The sequence below is a fragment of the Zea mays genome, chromosome 5, assembly GCF_902167145.1.
Source record: "Zea mays cultivar B73 chromosome 5, Zm-B73-REFERENCE-NAM-5.0, whole genome shotgun sequence".
NCBI classification, from domain to species: Eukaryota; Viridiplantae; Streptophyta; class Magnoliopsida; order Poales; family Poaceae; genus Zea; species Zea mays.
Window position 1 is genome coordinate 165,113,037 of NC_050100.1, and position 15,803 is coordinate 165,128,839.

The 15,803-nt window shown below is 44.5% G+C and overlaps 1 protein-coding gene across 8 annotated transcripts in view; it reads right to left on the reverse strand.

Annotated features, from left to right (window-relative positions):
• Positions 1-610: 610 nt before the first annotated feature.
• The window catches only part of LOC109939959 (protein ROS1A), a 52,945-nt gene continuing 37,752 nt past the window's right edge, over positions 611-15,803 (reverse strand). For 4 of the 8 annotated variants that reach the window (XM_020538534.3, XM_020538526.3, XM_020538527.3 and 1 more), the window contains 2 exons: positions 4,564-4,602; positions 2,001-2,523 (listed from right to left, as the gene is read on the reverse strand). In XM_020538534.3, the coding sequence (XP_020394123.1) occupies positions 2,396-2,523; positions 4,564-4,602 (167 nt within the window). In that variant the 3' untranslated portion in view covers positions 2,001-2,395. Of the gene's footprint in view, positions 943-2,000; positions 2,524-2,576; positions 3,482-4,563; positions 4,603-15,803 lie in introns of those variants that run through there. The other 4 variants (XM_020538530.3, XM_020538529.3, XM_020538531.3 and 1 more) reach the window with 4 other exon arrangements.

Consider the following 15,803-nt stretch of genomic DNA (forward strand, 5'->3'; position numbering starts at 1 on the left):
ATTTCCATCATAGTAGTGCATAAAATGGTCTCAAATGTTTAATCCATAAATTGACTCGCTATGTTTTTGTCCAATGGCAATTGCGTGTAATTTCGAGCAAACTTTAAGGGGAGGTCCATATTTGGTTGGTTGAGGAGCTATTTTAAGGGAGGGTGGAGCAGGTTTTTTTAGATCCCACCTTTCTTCACAAAAACGACTCCCAATCTTTCAGCTCCACACGAGAATCAGTTTAAAAAAATACCCGTTTGGCGCGGCTCCTCCAGATCCTCGCTTAGAATCAAGAGCTGGAGCTGTGCCGAACGGGCCCTAAATCGAAGGTTGAGTGCATCTGTTGATTTTCCGTTAAACAATCATTTATTTTTTTAGCCAACCGTGATATGGCGATGTACTATAGAACGGTATGTAAATGAATTTTAAGCAATGTATTTTGGACGATTATAGTGTTCCTTTTTCTCCTTATAAACTTATCTAGAAATTCGTAATCATAAGTAAAATATGACATGCGGCAACTCAAAAATATTTTGATATAAACAGTAAAAGAAGTTTTCTAAGGGCCATTTAGATCCCTTCATTGTGAAAGAATTAGAAACTAGGAGGCATATACGATCTAAATACTATGTTACGGTTCGTCAGTATTAGATACACATAAAAAAATCGTCCATACAAAATATATCAAAGTCTGATACCTTATTCACTTGATACTCTTAAGATACGACTCATTTATGTGGTTGTATGAGTTTAATAGTATCTAGACTTAGGCTGTCTCCAACAACGACATGTATAAAGTCCGGTACCTTAAATTTAGAGTTTTTGAGCGTACGCAAGCCCTCCAGCAAGAGTCTGTAACACGTCCGGTAAAATAGCGGACCTTTACAGTAGCCGGCAAATGTGGAGGATCCTTGTACATCCGCTATCCACACTTTTTTTTGTCTCTCTCTGCTGCTGTGGCGCGAAGCAAGACAAACAACGTCACGTGTCAACAGAGAAGCATCGTACGAAGAGAAAAAATGCTATTGTGCTACTACGTGAACAGGATGTCAAGTACAGCTCTACAATATATTTTTAATTTCAAAATAAATTCCTACTTTTTTATAATTTCAATAAATTCCTAATTTTTTATTATGTTAGTCACGCTTTATATCGGAAAATAGTATTTGTAAATTAATTAAATATACTATGTTCTGCATGATTGTTTTCTGTTTACGTGTAATGCAAACAAAACAAATAAAAACTAAATAAATGGAGAAAAAGAAGTCTGTTATCACTATAGCTTTAGAGAATCGAATTTAGGGTATGTTGCTGGAGACTAAAAAGATATAGAGGACAGAATCTTTTAGAGTGTATTGTAAAGGACAGAGAATATTGCTTTAGAGGATGGAATTTAGGGGACGTTGTTGGAGACAGCCTTAGAGAATCATGCTAGAGACGTTCCTTCGTCAAGATACATCTCTTGTGTTTTTTACACTTGCCCCCTTAAATACTCTTAAAGATATAGATCATTTATGTAGGTTATACATACACTTAGAATATACTATTTAGTTTGGAATTCGACATTCCACCACTTTCCAAGTTTAGATATGAGGCTATCTCAAATTTATAGAACGAGGGAAAATTTTGATTTTATGTATCATTAGTTCATGTTTCAGTCTGCAACTTATAACACATATTTCGCCTCGTTGAAATATAGCACAGAAATATCTCCCACGTATAGCCAAGAGTAGTATACACATATATTCTATATAAAATCATATTAGCTTAATTGATCTATATCTAAATTATGGTTATTAAAATGGAATTCAATTCAGGATCCAATCAGGGCCTAATGAATTGTTACGGTGACAATATCTCCACACCTACTTAACATAGAAACTCATTCTTCGTTATTACAAATGATATATTGACTCACAGGTAATTTCTTTGTTTTATTCTTGTTCATGCTTCTTGTAGAATTTATAAAAAAAATAAAAAGTAATATAAATTCCTAACTATAGAGAACAACATGAATTGAAAAGGCTTTTCCTTTGTTTTGAAACAATCAAATAACGGCCGATGAGGTTACATTGTTTATAGTATATGATCAAAGAACATGTATGACCATTGTACAAATAGGCCCATCTTCATGTTGTACAACAACTGATTCCACTCACAGGTACAATTAGAACTAGACTATGCACTGTGTTTTTTTTCATTTGCTATATTGAATTTCAGAGTAAAGAATATGCGACTCACAAGAACATCTAAGCTGTTACCATAGATGGAACATAATTTAACAGGTCATGTCGCCTCAAAAATTGGGTTAGAACTTGGAGGTGATTCGGCGACTTATTGGGTCAGCATCTCATTTAGGGCTATCCATCCGTTTTGTTAGCTCCTCTATATTTCTTCGATGTACCTATTATTCTTCGACGCTTGCCGCTCCAGGCTTTTTGCCTCTAACAACCTTGCTGGCAGGAAAATGCAACCTTGCATAAAGGGGCCTTGGTGCCCTTACTGTCCTATCAAAGCCCCTCACACAAACGAATCCTGACATTTCAGGACAGAAGGCAAACTACGCGTAAGCAAGTTATAGCTGATAAAACAAAGTTTGCAGTTGCTAAACATTAAGCTTGCGCAATTGCTCTAGGACCTGCTAATTTTACACAAAATATGGAATACACTATATATTTGAATCATGAATGCAATTGTACAAATATACTGTTTCTCAAACTGAACATGGAAACCTTAACTCAGTTGAAACTGCAAGACAAACAAAGTGCTTGCTAGAGTACCAATCATTGTGGTCACAGGACAACCAAAGTAAAAAAAATCCAAAATTACCATATTCTTTTTTGCATATTTCTTTGTTATATATTATAATATTTTCGTAGTTTTATATTATGAAAGAAATATCAACACCAAGAAAATGGAAAAACAATAAGCATCCCAAATTTATTTGGTAGTAAACCAAAATTAATGTGAACTGTTACTGTTTGTATGTGTTTAAGTGTTATGGGCTTATATCCCAGCCCATGTAACCCATTTGAGTTGGGTAATACTACAGCCGACTATCAATGAATTAGGGTTTTCACTCTCCAAGAACGGATGCATTTTACGAGGGGAAAGTTCAGCTAACCAGTAGAACATCCATTGATTCAGCAGCTGCATTTTAAAATTCGGAAGTGTTCCATATGCAGCTGGTTGTTTCCAATACGTTGATCTTACATTAAAAATGATTATTTTCATTAGTGACATCCCTTCACAAAATTCTGCCCTTAACTGTAAGTGCTATCCATTTGCTGGCAGTGGCTCGGAATAGGGGGGCAATCTTAGCTTCCAACCTCCACAGATGGAGGTCAGACGTTCACTCTTCTTGTACCCCTTAGCTTTCTCCCGCTAGCACCAGAGATGCCATACAATTCAAGCTGTTGTGATCATTAGTGTCTCCACAAACTAAGACAATGGGTAGAGGTCAAAGAGGTGATCATTCAATGATATTGGGTACCTATTATTATTTATTTTGACCAAACTCAGTCTTCCCAAACTCATGCAACAAATCAAACAAATGCATTGAGAAAATGAATAAATAAGCCGAATGTGAAAATAACTAGCTTTCGTAGGTTTATACACATCAAGAATAAAGCAATTTTTAGCAATGATTGTGCCATGAAGAAAATAGCTGGCAATTGATGCTTGATATGACTAAAGGGGAAAAGATGAATACAGTCATAAACAAATGAAACACCCAAATCGTCCATGCTAACACACTGAAAAAATGGTGATTATTGTGCGAACTTAGGGCCATAGGGGTGGTCAACTAGATGCAAGAGTGTGTGGTCTTCATATGAATTAAGGGTGTGTTTGGTTGAGTAGTGGAGGAGAATAGAGTGGCTCCATTCTAATTTTCTGGACGTTTGGTTTCCAACAAAATAAGAGTAGAGCGGCTCCTGGATCTCCATATGGAAATTTACTATAAGTAGTTGGAACGCTCCCGCTCCACAAAAATGACCGGATGCGAGCGCTCTCCCGGACGTGAGTGCTCACCCTCCTCTTCTCCTCTCTACACTCACACGGCTCTCGAACCAAACAAAGAATGGAACGGCTACGCTCTATTCTACTCTTCAACCAAATAAAAAATGGAGCGACTCTGTTCTTCTTGCCAAACGCAGAATAGAATGGCTCTATTCTCAAATACTGAAATGAAGCCACTCTATTTTATTTGACTCTCCAACCAAACGCACCCTAAGATCGGCACCATACTAATAAGCCCGCTGCCTAATCATAACTTGTCAAGACCAGATGTACTAGTCTGTCAAGGCAAACAGTTGGGACAGTAGTTTTTTTATTGAGCATGCAGGAGAGCTATGTATCTTTATATTTTTTTAAATGATGCCAGATGCTAGTGGTGACTTGACTTGATGACTGAATAACGTTATTATGATGGCAGATGTTCAGCGGTAATACCATCTCGTATAAAATGGTGTTGAATATCAGGATTCTTGCAAGCAATAGCATATATTTAGGACTCAACTCTAGATTTCTTCACTGTAAGCATACATTATAAAAGTAAGGAGATAAATTGGGTACCTCTCCAAAAGCATTGTTGTATCTCTTCAGTCGTTAAACCTGTTGGCAAAAACGTGTAATACATAGTTAGAGCTTGGTAAACACACACACACACACAAGGAAATAACAACAATAACAACCAAAGAAAATAGCACAACAAAGATCGCTACATACACCACAAGCAGTCCATCCTGCTGTGAATATTTTAGCTCAACTAGGATATCTGACAACTTACAGCGTTAGTCTGTTAGAGATTGTACTCAGATGATGGTTTAATCATGAGTGTAAGATTTTGAACTGTCTTCTTGTATTGCATAGAGAAAGGGTACGTATATAGAGACTTAACCCTAACCCTAATGGGCCAGCAGCCCAACAGTAGTGCCCCCCCCCCACACACACACATAACACATACGGTCTAACATCCCCCGCAGTCACAACGGAGGCACATCTCACGATGAGACTGGAGTAGAAATCGACGAGCTGAAATTCCCCGCAGTCGCAGTATGGTGCAGGTGCGAATGTTATGGCTGGATTAGAGACCGGTGTGCACTCCATGTAGACGATAGCCCGGGATGCCGAGGTAGTCGAAGTCGAGGTGGTCGGGAGACATGCAGCAGAGGCCTCGTTCTTCGGAGGGGTCGACGTTCGAGCGGCAACGATCGGCGGGGCGACACAAAAGGACAGCAGCAATGAAAGGGAATTAGGCTTACACCTAGTTCCTAAATAATTTTGGTGGTTGAATTGCCCAACACAAATTATTGGACTAACTAGTTTGTTCTAGTGTATAAGTTATACAGGTGCTAAAAGGTTCACACTTAGCCAATAAAAAGACCAAGAGTTGGGTTCAACAAAAGAGCAAAGGGCCAACCGAAGGCTCCTCTGGTCTGGCACACCGGACTGTCCGGTGTGCCACCGGACAGTGTCCGGTGCACCACCGGACATGTCCGGTGCACCAGAGGACTCCAACTCGAACTCGCCACCTTCGGGAATCTCCAGAGGCACTCGCGCTATAATTCACCGGACTGTCCGGTGTACACCGGACAGTGTCCGGTGCGCCAAGGAAGAGCGGCCTCAGGAACTCGCCAGCTTCGGGAATCTCCAACGGCTAGTCCGCTATAATTCACCGGACATGTCCGGTGTGCACCGGACTGTCCGGTGCAACTCCGGAGCAACGGCTATCTCCGCGCCAACGGCTACCTGCGGCGCATTAATTGCGCGCGCAGCGCGCGCAGAAGTCAGGCGTGCCCATACTGGCACACCGGACAGTAAACAGTACAGGTCCGGTGTGCACCGGACATCCAGGCAGGCCCACAAGTCAGAAGCTCCAACGGTCGGAATCCAACGGAACTGGTGACGTGGCTGGGGCACCGGACATGTCCGGTGTGCACCGGACTGTCCGGTGCGCCATCGAACAGACAGCCTCCACCAACGGTCAAGTTTGGTGGTTGGGGCTATAAATACCCCAACCACCCCACCATTCATTGCATCCAAGTTTTCCACTTCTCAACCACTTACAAGAGCTAGGCATTCAATTCTAGACACACCAAAAGAGATCAAATCCTCTCCAACTCCACACAAGTCTTTAGTGATTAGCGAGAGAGATTTGCCGTGTTCTTTTGAGCTCTTGCGCTTGGATTGCTTCTTTTCTTTCTCACTTGTACTTGTGATCAAAACTCCATTGTAATCAAGGCAAGAGGCACCAATTGTGTGGTGGCCCTTGCGGGGAAGTTTTGTTCCCGGCTTTGATTTGAGAAGAGAAGCTCACTCGGTCCGAGGGACCGTTTGAGAGAGGGAAGGGTTGAAAGAGACCCGGCCTTTGTGGCCTCCTCAACGGGGAGTAGGTTTGCGAGAACCGAACCTCGGTAAAACAAATCCGCGTGTCTCACTTCATTATTTGCTTGAGATTTGTTTTTCACCCTCTCTCCCGGACTCGATTATATTTCTAACGCTAACTCGGCTTGTAGTTGTGTTTATATTTGTAAATTTCAGTTTCGCCCTATTCACCCCCCCTCTAGGCGACTATCAATTGGTATCAGAGCCCGGTGCTTCATTAGAGCCTAACCGCTCGAAGTGATGTCGGGAGATCACGCCAAGAAGGAGATGGAGACCGGCGAAAAGCCCACTACAAGCCACGGGAGCACTTCATCGGAAGAGTCCCGCACCAAGAGGAAGGAGAAGAAGAAGAGCTCCTCCAACAAAGGGAAGGAGAAGAAATCTTCTTCTCACCACAAAGAGAAGAAGGAGAAATCTTCTTCTCACAAGCCGCATCGGAGTGGGGACAAGCACAAGAGGATGAGGAAAGTGGTCTATTACGAGACCGACACTTCATCAACATCTACCTCCGGCTCTGACGCGGCATCCGTCACTTCTAAACGCCAAGAGCGCAAGAAGTATAGTAAGATCCCCCTACACTACCCTTGCATTTCCAAACATACACCTTTGCTTTCCGTCCCATTAGACAAACCACCAACTTTTGATGGTGAAGATTATGCTAGGTGGAGTGATTTAATGCGATTTCATCTAACCTCACTCCACAAAAGTATATGGGATGTTGTTGAGTTTGGTGCACAGGTACCATCCATAGGGGATAAAGATTATGATGAGGATGAAGTGGCCCAAATCGAGCACTTCAACTCTCAAGCAACAACAATACTCCTCGCCTCTTTAAGTAGAGAGGAGTATAACAAAGTTCAAGGGTTGAAAAGCGCCAAGGAGGTTTGGGATGTGCTCAAAACCGCGCACGAGGGAGATGAGCTCACAAAGATCACCAAGCGGGAAACGATCGAGGGGGAGCTCGGTCGGTTCCGGCTTCGCAAAGGGGAAGAGCCACAACACATGTACAACCGGCTCAAGACCTTGGTTAACCAAGTGCGCAACCTCGGGAGCAAGAAGTGGGACGACCACGAAATGGTTAAGGTTATTCTAAGATCTCTCATTTTCCTTAACCCCACTCAAGTTCAATTAATTCGTGGTAATCCTAGATATACTAAAATGACCCCCGAGGAAGTTATCGGGAATTTTGTAAGTTTTGAGTGCATGATCGAAGGCTCGAGTAAGATCAACGAGCTTGATGATCCCTCCACGTCGGAAGCTCAACCCGTCGCATTCAAGGCGACGGAAGAAAAGAAGGAGGAGTCTACACCAAGTCGACAACCAATAGACGCCTCCAAGCTTGACAATGAGGAAATGGCGCTCGTCATCAAGAGCTTCCGCCAAATCCTCAAACAAAGGAGGGGGAAAGATTACAAGTCCCGCTCCAAGAAGGTTTGCTACAAGTGTGGTAAGCCCGGTCACTTTATAGCTAAATGTCCATTATCAAGTGATAGTAACAGGGGCGACGACAAGAAGGGGAGAAGAAAGGAGAAGAAGTACTACAAGAAGAAGGGCGGTGATGCCCATGTTTGTCGGGAATGGGACTCCGACGAAAGCTCAAGCGACTCCTCCGACGACGAGGACGCCGCCAACATCGCCGTCACCAAAGGACTCCTCTTCCCCAACGTCGGCCACAAGTGCCTCATGGCAAAGGACGGCAAACGGAAGAAGGTTAAATCTAACTCCTCCACTAAATATGAGTCTTCTAGTGATGAGGAGGATAATTTGCGTGTCCTCTTTGCCAATCTTAACATGGAGCAAAAAGAAAAATTAAATGAATTGATTAGTGCTATTCATGAAAAGGATGACCTTTTGGATTCCCAAGAGGATTTTCTAATTAAAGAAAACAAGAAACATGTTAAGGTTAAAAATGCTTATGCTCTAGAGGTAGAAAAATGTGAGAAATTATCTAGTGAGCTAAGTACTTGCCATGACACTATTACCAACCTTAGAAATGAAAATGCCAGTTTAAATACTAAGGTTGATTCTCATGTCTGTGATATTTCAATCCCCAATCTTAGAAACAATAATGATGATTTACTTGTTAAGATTGAAGAATTGAATGTATCTCTTGCTAGCCTTAGATTAGAGAATGAAAACTTGATTGCTAAGGCTAAAGATTTTGATGTTTGCAAAGTTACAATTTCCGATCTTAGAGATAAGAATGATATACTACGTGCTAAGATTGTTGAACTTAATTCTTGCAAACCCTCTACATCTACCATTGAGCATGTCACTATTTGTACTAGATGTAGAGATATTGATGTTGATGCTATTCATGATCACATGATTTTAATTAAACAACAAAATGATCATATAGCAAATCTGGATGCTAAAATTGCCGAGCATAACTTAGAAAATGAAAAGTTTAAATTTGCTAGAAGTATGCTCTATAATGGGAGACGCCCGGGCATCAAGGATGGCATTGGCTTCCAAAGGGGAGACAATGTCAAAATTAATGCCCCTCCTAAGAAATTGTCAAATTTTGTTAAGGGCAAGGCTCCCATGCCTCAGGATAACGAGGGTTACATTTTGTACCCTGCCAGTTATCCTGAGAGCAAAATTAGGAGAACTCATTCTAGGAAGTCTCACTCTGGCCCTAACCATGCTTTTATGTATAAGGGTGAGACATCTAGCTCTAGGCAACCAACCCGTGCTAAGTTGCCTAGAAAGAAAACTCCTAGTGCATCAAATGATCATGCTATTTCATTTAAAACTTTTGATGCATCATATGTGCTTACGAACAAATCCGGCAAGGTAGTTGCCAAGTTTGTTGGGGGCAAACACAAGGGCTCTAAGACTTGTGTTTGGGTACCCAAAGTTCTTGTTTCTAATGCCAAAGGACCCAAAACCGTTTGGGTACCTAAAGTCAAGAACTAAAATTGTTTTGTAGGTTTATGCATCCGGGGGCTCAAGTTGGATACTCGATAGCGGGTGCACAAACCATATGACAGGGGAGAAAAGGATGTTCTCCTCCTACGAGAAAAACCAAGATCTCCAACGAGCTATCACATTCGGGGATGGAAATCAAGGGTTGATCAAAGGATTGGATAAAATTGCTATATCACCTGACCATACTATTTCAAATGTTTTTCTTGTAGATTCTCTAGATTACAATTTGCTTTCCGTATCCCAATTATGTCAAATGGGCTACAACTGTCTATTTACTGATGTAGGTGTTACTGTCTTTAGAAGAAGTGATGATTCAATAGCATTTAAGGGAGTGTTAGAGGGTCAGCTATACTTAGTAGATTTTGATAAAGCTGAACTCGACACTTGCTTAATTGCTAAGACTAACATGAGTTGGCTCTGGCACCGCCGACTAGCCCATGTTGGGATGAAGAATCTTCATAAGCTTCTAAAGGGAGAACACATTTTAGGATTAACAAATGTTCATTTTGAGAAAGACAGGATTTGTAGCGCATGCCAGGCAGGGAAGCAAGTTGGAGCCCATCATCCACACAAGAACATCATGACGACCGACAGGCCGCTTGAGCTACTCCACATGGATCTATTCGGCCCGATTGCTTACATAAGCATCGGCGGGAGTAAGTATTGTCTTGTAATAGTGGATGATTATTCTCGCTTCACTTGGGTATTCTTTTTACAGGAAAAATCTCAAACCCAAGAGACCTTAAAAGGATTTTTGAGACGGGCTCAAAATGAGTTCGGCTTAAGGATCAAGAAAATAAGAAGCGACAACGGGACGGAGTTCAAGAACTCTCAAATCGAAGGCTTTCTTGAGGAGGGAATCAAGCATAAGTTCTCTTCTCCCTACACCCCACAACAAAATGGTGTAGTGGAGAGGAAGAATCGAACTCTATTGGATATGGCAAGGACCATGCTTGATGAGTACAAGACTTCGGATCGGTTTTGGGCCGAGGCAGTCAACACCGCCTGCTACGCCATCAACCGGTTATATCTTCACCGAATCCTCAAGAAGACATCCTATGAACTCCTAACCGGTAAAAAGCCCAACATTTCATATTTTAGAGTTTTTGGTAGCAAATGCTTTATTCTTGTTAAAAGAGGTAGAAGATCTAAATTTGCTCCTAAAACTGTAGAAGGCTTTTTACTTGGTTATGACTCAAACACAAGGGCATATAGGGTCTTTAACAAGTCCACTGGACTAGTTGAAGTCTCATGTGACGTTGTGTTTGATGAAAGTAACGGCTCTCAAGTAGAGCAAGTTGATCTTGATGAGATAGGTATTGAAGAGGCTCCGTGCATCGCGCTAAGGAACATGTCCATTGGGGATGTGTGTCCTAAGGAATCCGAAGAGCCTCCAAATGCACAAGATCAACCATCCTCCTCCACTCAAGCATCTCCACCAACTCAAAATGAGGATGAAGCTCAAGTTGATGAAGTAGAAAATCGAGCAAATGAGCCACCTCAAGATGACGGCAATGATCAAGGGGGAGATGTAAATGATCAAGACAAGGAGGATGAAGAGCAAAGGCCGCCACACCCAAGAGTCCACCAAGCAATCCAACGAGATCACCCCGTCGACACCATCCTCGGCGACATTAATAAGGGGGTAACTACTCGATCTCGGGTTGCACATTTTTGTGAGCATTACTCTTTTGTTTCCTCTATTGAGCCACACAGGGTAGAAGAAGCACTCCAAGATGGGGATTGGGTGGTGGCGATGCAAGAGGAGCTCAACAACTTCACTAGGAATAAGGTATGGCATTTAGTTCCACATCCTAACCAAAATGTTGTAGGAACCAAATGGGTCTTCCGCAACAAGCAAGACGAGCATGGTGTGGTGACAAGGAACAAAGCCCGACTTGTGGCCAAGGGATACTCCCAAGTCGAAGGTTTGGATTTCGGTGAAACCTATGCACCCGTAACTAGGCTTGAGTCAATTCGCATATTATTGGCCTATGCTACTTACCATGGCTTTAAACTTTATCAAATGGACGTGAAAAGTGCCTTCCTCAATGGACCAATCAAGGAAGAGGTCTATGTTGAGCAACCTCCCGGCTTTGAAGATAGTGAGTACCCTAACCATGTCTATAAGCTCTCTAAGGCGCTTTATGGGCTCAAGCAAGCCCCAAGGGCATGGTATGAATGCCTTAGAGATTTCCTTATCGCTAATGGCTTCAAAGTCGGAAAAGCCGATCCTACTCTATTCACTAAAACTCTTGACAATGATTTGTTTGTATGCCAAATTTATGTTGATGATATCATATTTGGGTCTACTAACGAATCTACTTGTGAGGAATTTAGTAGGATCATGACACAGAAATTCGAGATGTCGATGATGGGGGAGTTGAAGTATTTTCTAGGATTCCAAGTCAAACAACTCCAAGAAGGCACCTTCATCAACCAAACAAAGTATACTCAAGACATTCTAACCAAGTTTGGGATGAAGGATGCCAAGACCATCAAAACACCCATGGGAACTAATGGGCATCTCGACCTCGACACAGGAGGTAAGTCCGTGGATCAAAAGGTATACCGGTCGATGATTGGTTCATTGCTTTATTTATGTGCATCTCGACCGGATATTATGCTTTCCGTCTGCATGTGTGCAAGATTCCAATCCGACCCTAAGGAATCCCACCTTACGGCCGTAAAACGAATCTTGAGATATTTGGCTTATACTCCTAAGTTTGGGCTTTGGTACCCTCGGGGATCCACATTTGATTTGATTGGTTATTCGAATGCCGATTGGGCGGGGTGTAAAATTAATAGGAAGAGCACATCGGGGACTTGCCAGTTCTTGGGGAGATCCTTGGTGTCTTGGGCTTCAAAGAAGCAAAATTCGGTCGCTCTTTCCACCGCCGAAGCTGAGTACATTGTCGCAGGTCATTGTTGCGCGCAACTACTTTGGATGAGGCAAACCCTGCGGGACTACGGTTACAAATTAACCAAAGTCCCTTTGCTATGTGATAATGAGAGTGCAATCAAAATGGCCGACAATCCTGTCGAGCATAGCCGCACTAAACACATAGCCATCCGGTATCATTTTCTTAGGGATCACCAACAAAAGGGGGATATCGAGATTTCTTACATTAACACTAAAGATCAATTAGCCGATATCTTTACCAAGCCTCTTGATGAACAAACTTTTACCAAACTTAGGCATGAACTCAATATTCTTGATTCACGCAACTTCTTTTGCTAGATTGCACACATAGCTCATTTATATACTTTTGATCATGTCTCTTTCATATGCTATGACTAATGTGTTTTCAAGTGTATTTCAAACCAAGTCATAAGGTATATTGAAAGGGAATTGGAGTCTTCGGTGAAGACAAAGGCTTCCACTCCACTCTCCTACTCATCCTTCGCCGTCACTCCGAGCATCTCTCCAACTTTGGTATAACCTTCACTCATTTATTTTATGACCAAAGGAGGAGAAAGTACTTCATAGGGCTCTAATGATTCCGTTTTTGGCGATTCATGCCAAAGGGGGAGAAAGTATTAGCCCAAAGCAAAAGGACCGCACGCACCACCACCAATTTCAAAAAACTTAGTGTTTTCCAAGAGTATTTATCAATTGGTATCCTATTGTGTTCAAAAGGGGGAGAAAGTAGTATTTCAAAAATGATATATCAAAACCCTCTTGAACACTAAGAGGAGGATCTCTTTTAGGGGGAGTTTTGTTTAGTCAAAGGAAAAGCATTTGAAACAGAGGGAGAAAATTTCAAATCTTGAAAATGCTTTGCAAAATCTTACTCATTTACCCTTGACTATTTGCAAAAGAACTTTGAAAAAGATTTACAAAAGAGTTTGCAAAAACAAAACATGTGGTGCAAGCGTGGTCCAAAATGTTAAAAATGAAAGAAACAATGCATGCATATCTTGTAAGTATTTATATTGGCTCAATTCCAAGCAACCTTTGCACTTACATTATGTAAACTAGTTCAATTATGCATCTCTATACTTGCTTTGGTTTGTGTTGGCATCAATCACCAAAAAGGGGGAGATTGAAAGGGAATTAGGCTTACACCTAGTTCCTAAATAATTTTGGTGGTTGAATTGCCCAACACAAATTATTGGACTAACTAGTTTGTTCTAGTGTATAAGTTATACAGGTGCTAAAAGGTTCACACTTAGCCAATAAAAAGACCAAGAGTTGGGTTCAACAAAAAAGCAAAGGGCCAACCGAAGGCTCCTCTGGTCTGGCACACCGGACTGTCCGGTGTGCCACCGGACAGTGTCCGGTGCACCACCGGACATGTCCGGTGCACCAGAGGACTCCAACTCGAACTCGCCACCTTCGGGAATCTCCAGAGGCACTCGCGCTATAATTCACCGGACTGTCCGGTGTACACCGGACAGTGTCCGGTGCGCCAAGGAAGAGCGGCCTCAGGAACTCGCCAGCTTCGGGAATCCCCAACGGCTAGTCCGCTATAATTCACCGGACATGTCCGGTGTGCACCGGACTGTCCGGTGCAACTCCGGAGCAACGGCTATCTCCGCGCCAACGGCTACCTGCGGCGCATTAATTGCGCGCGCAGCGCGCGCAGAAGTCAGGCGTGCCCATACTGGCACACCGGACAGTAAACAGTACAGGTCCGGTGTGCACCGGACATCCAGGCAGGCCCACAAGTCAGAAGCTCCAACGGTCGGAATCCAACGGAACTGGTGACGTGGCTGGGGCACCGGACATGTCCGGTGTGCACCGGACTGTCCGGTGCGCCATCGAACAGACAGCCTCCACCAACGGTCAAGTTTGGTGGTTGGGGCTATAAATACCCCAACCACCCCACCATTCATTGCATCCAAGTTTTCCACTTCTCAACCACTTACAAGAGCTAGACATTCAATTCTAGACACACCAAAAGAGATCAAATCCTCTCCAACTCCACACAAGTCTTTAGTGATTAGCGAGAGAGATTTGTCGTGTTCTTTTGAGCTCTTGCGCTTGGATTGCTTCTTTTCTTTCTCACTTGTTCTTGTGATCAAAACTCCATTGTAATCAAGGCAAGAGGCACCAATTGTGTGGTGGCCCTTGCGGGGAAGTTTTGTTCCCGGCTTTGATTTGAGAAGAGAAGCTCACTCGGTCCGAGGGACCGTTTGAGAGAGGGAAGGGTTGAAAGAGACCCGGCCTTTGTGGCCTCCTCAACGGGGAGTAGGTTTGCGAGAACCGAACCTCGGTAAAACAAATCCGCGTGTCTCACTTCATTATTTGCTTGAGATTTGTTTTTCACCCTCTCTCCCGGACTCGATTATATTTCTAACGCTAACCCGGCTTGTAGTTGTGTTTATATTTGTAAATTTCAGTTTCGCCCTATTCACCCCCCCTCTAGGCGACTATCAAGCAACCTCATGGGCCTTCTTGCGTCTTTCCGCGTCTGGTTGTCGTGGAGCCCTGCAAGGGAGGCCTGCGGCAGCGCACGCGTCTGCGCCGGGTAGAGTGGCCGCGCTCGCGACAGAATAGAAGGGGAAACGGCGGATCAAGCCGGGAAAGCCACAACAACGACGGATCCAGCCATGAAGATGGCGATCCGTTCAAAGGGACGACAGATCGAGCCGGGAAGGTCGAGGAAGCGGTGGATCCAGTCGAGAAGGCCGCGGCAGCGACAAATCCAACGAAGGCGATGAAGGGGAGGGCGACAGGGCAGGTCCAGCCGGGTAGGGGCCTGCGCCAGGCCTGGCAGGGGGGTTGACGCCGGCAACGGGAGAAGGTCGAAGGGGGAGGAAGGCGCTGCTGCGCGTCGGCGTGAGCAAGGAGGAGGTGAAGACGGAGGATGACGCGCCGACGCTGGACATGAACAAGAAGACGGCGGCTGCTAGCGCGCCGGCAAGTCGTTGAGGCTGCGGCGGCGGCTAGTGGGCCAGCCTACCTCTATGGCGGCAGCGCCCGCACACGCGCCCGGCCAGCGGCGGCATCCACTCGCTAGCCCGGTCAGCGACGGGGCACCCGAGCGTGGCTGCATAGGCAGCAGCCCGGCGACGTTCGGTTGAGGAGGTCGTGACGCGGCCGCCGGAGGGACAAGAGGGCGCCGCCATGGCCCCACTGGCGGCGCGGGAAAGAGGGGTGTGGATCCGGACGGCAGAGAGGCATGCACTGTTTGACAACGACGGCGTGGATCTAAGGCCAGACGACATTGGCGGCTCTGATCCGGGGTTGGACGGACTTCGCTGGCAAGGACAGAGGGAGGTGGTCGCCGACGTTGGAGAGGCGGGATTGGCTGGGATGGGGCGCCGGAGGAGGCGCACACGAATGTGTAGGGAGGGGCGATGTCCAAGCACGCGAGCGTCGAGGCTTGTCCTTGAACTACGACGAGCGGCACCGACGCTCTAGCGACGGCTGCCCCGACACGCGGGAGGGAGGCGCGGATCCGAGCAGAGCAGGGGTGGGGCGGCCACGACGCCAAGGAGAGGCGGGGCAGGACGCCAGAGCCGCCGACGCGGTAGAGGTGGGGGCAGCG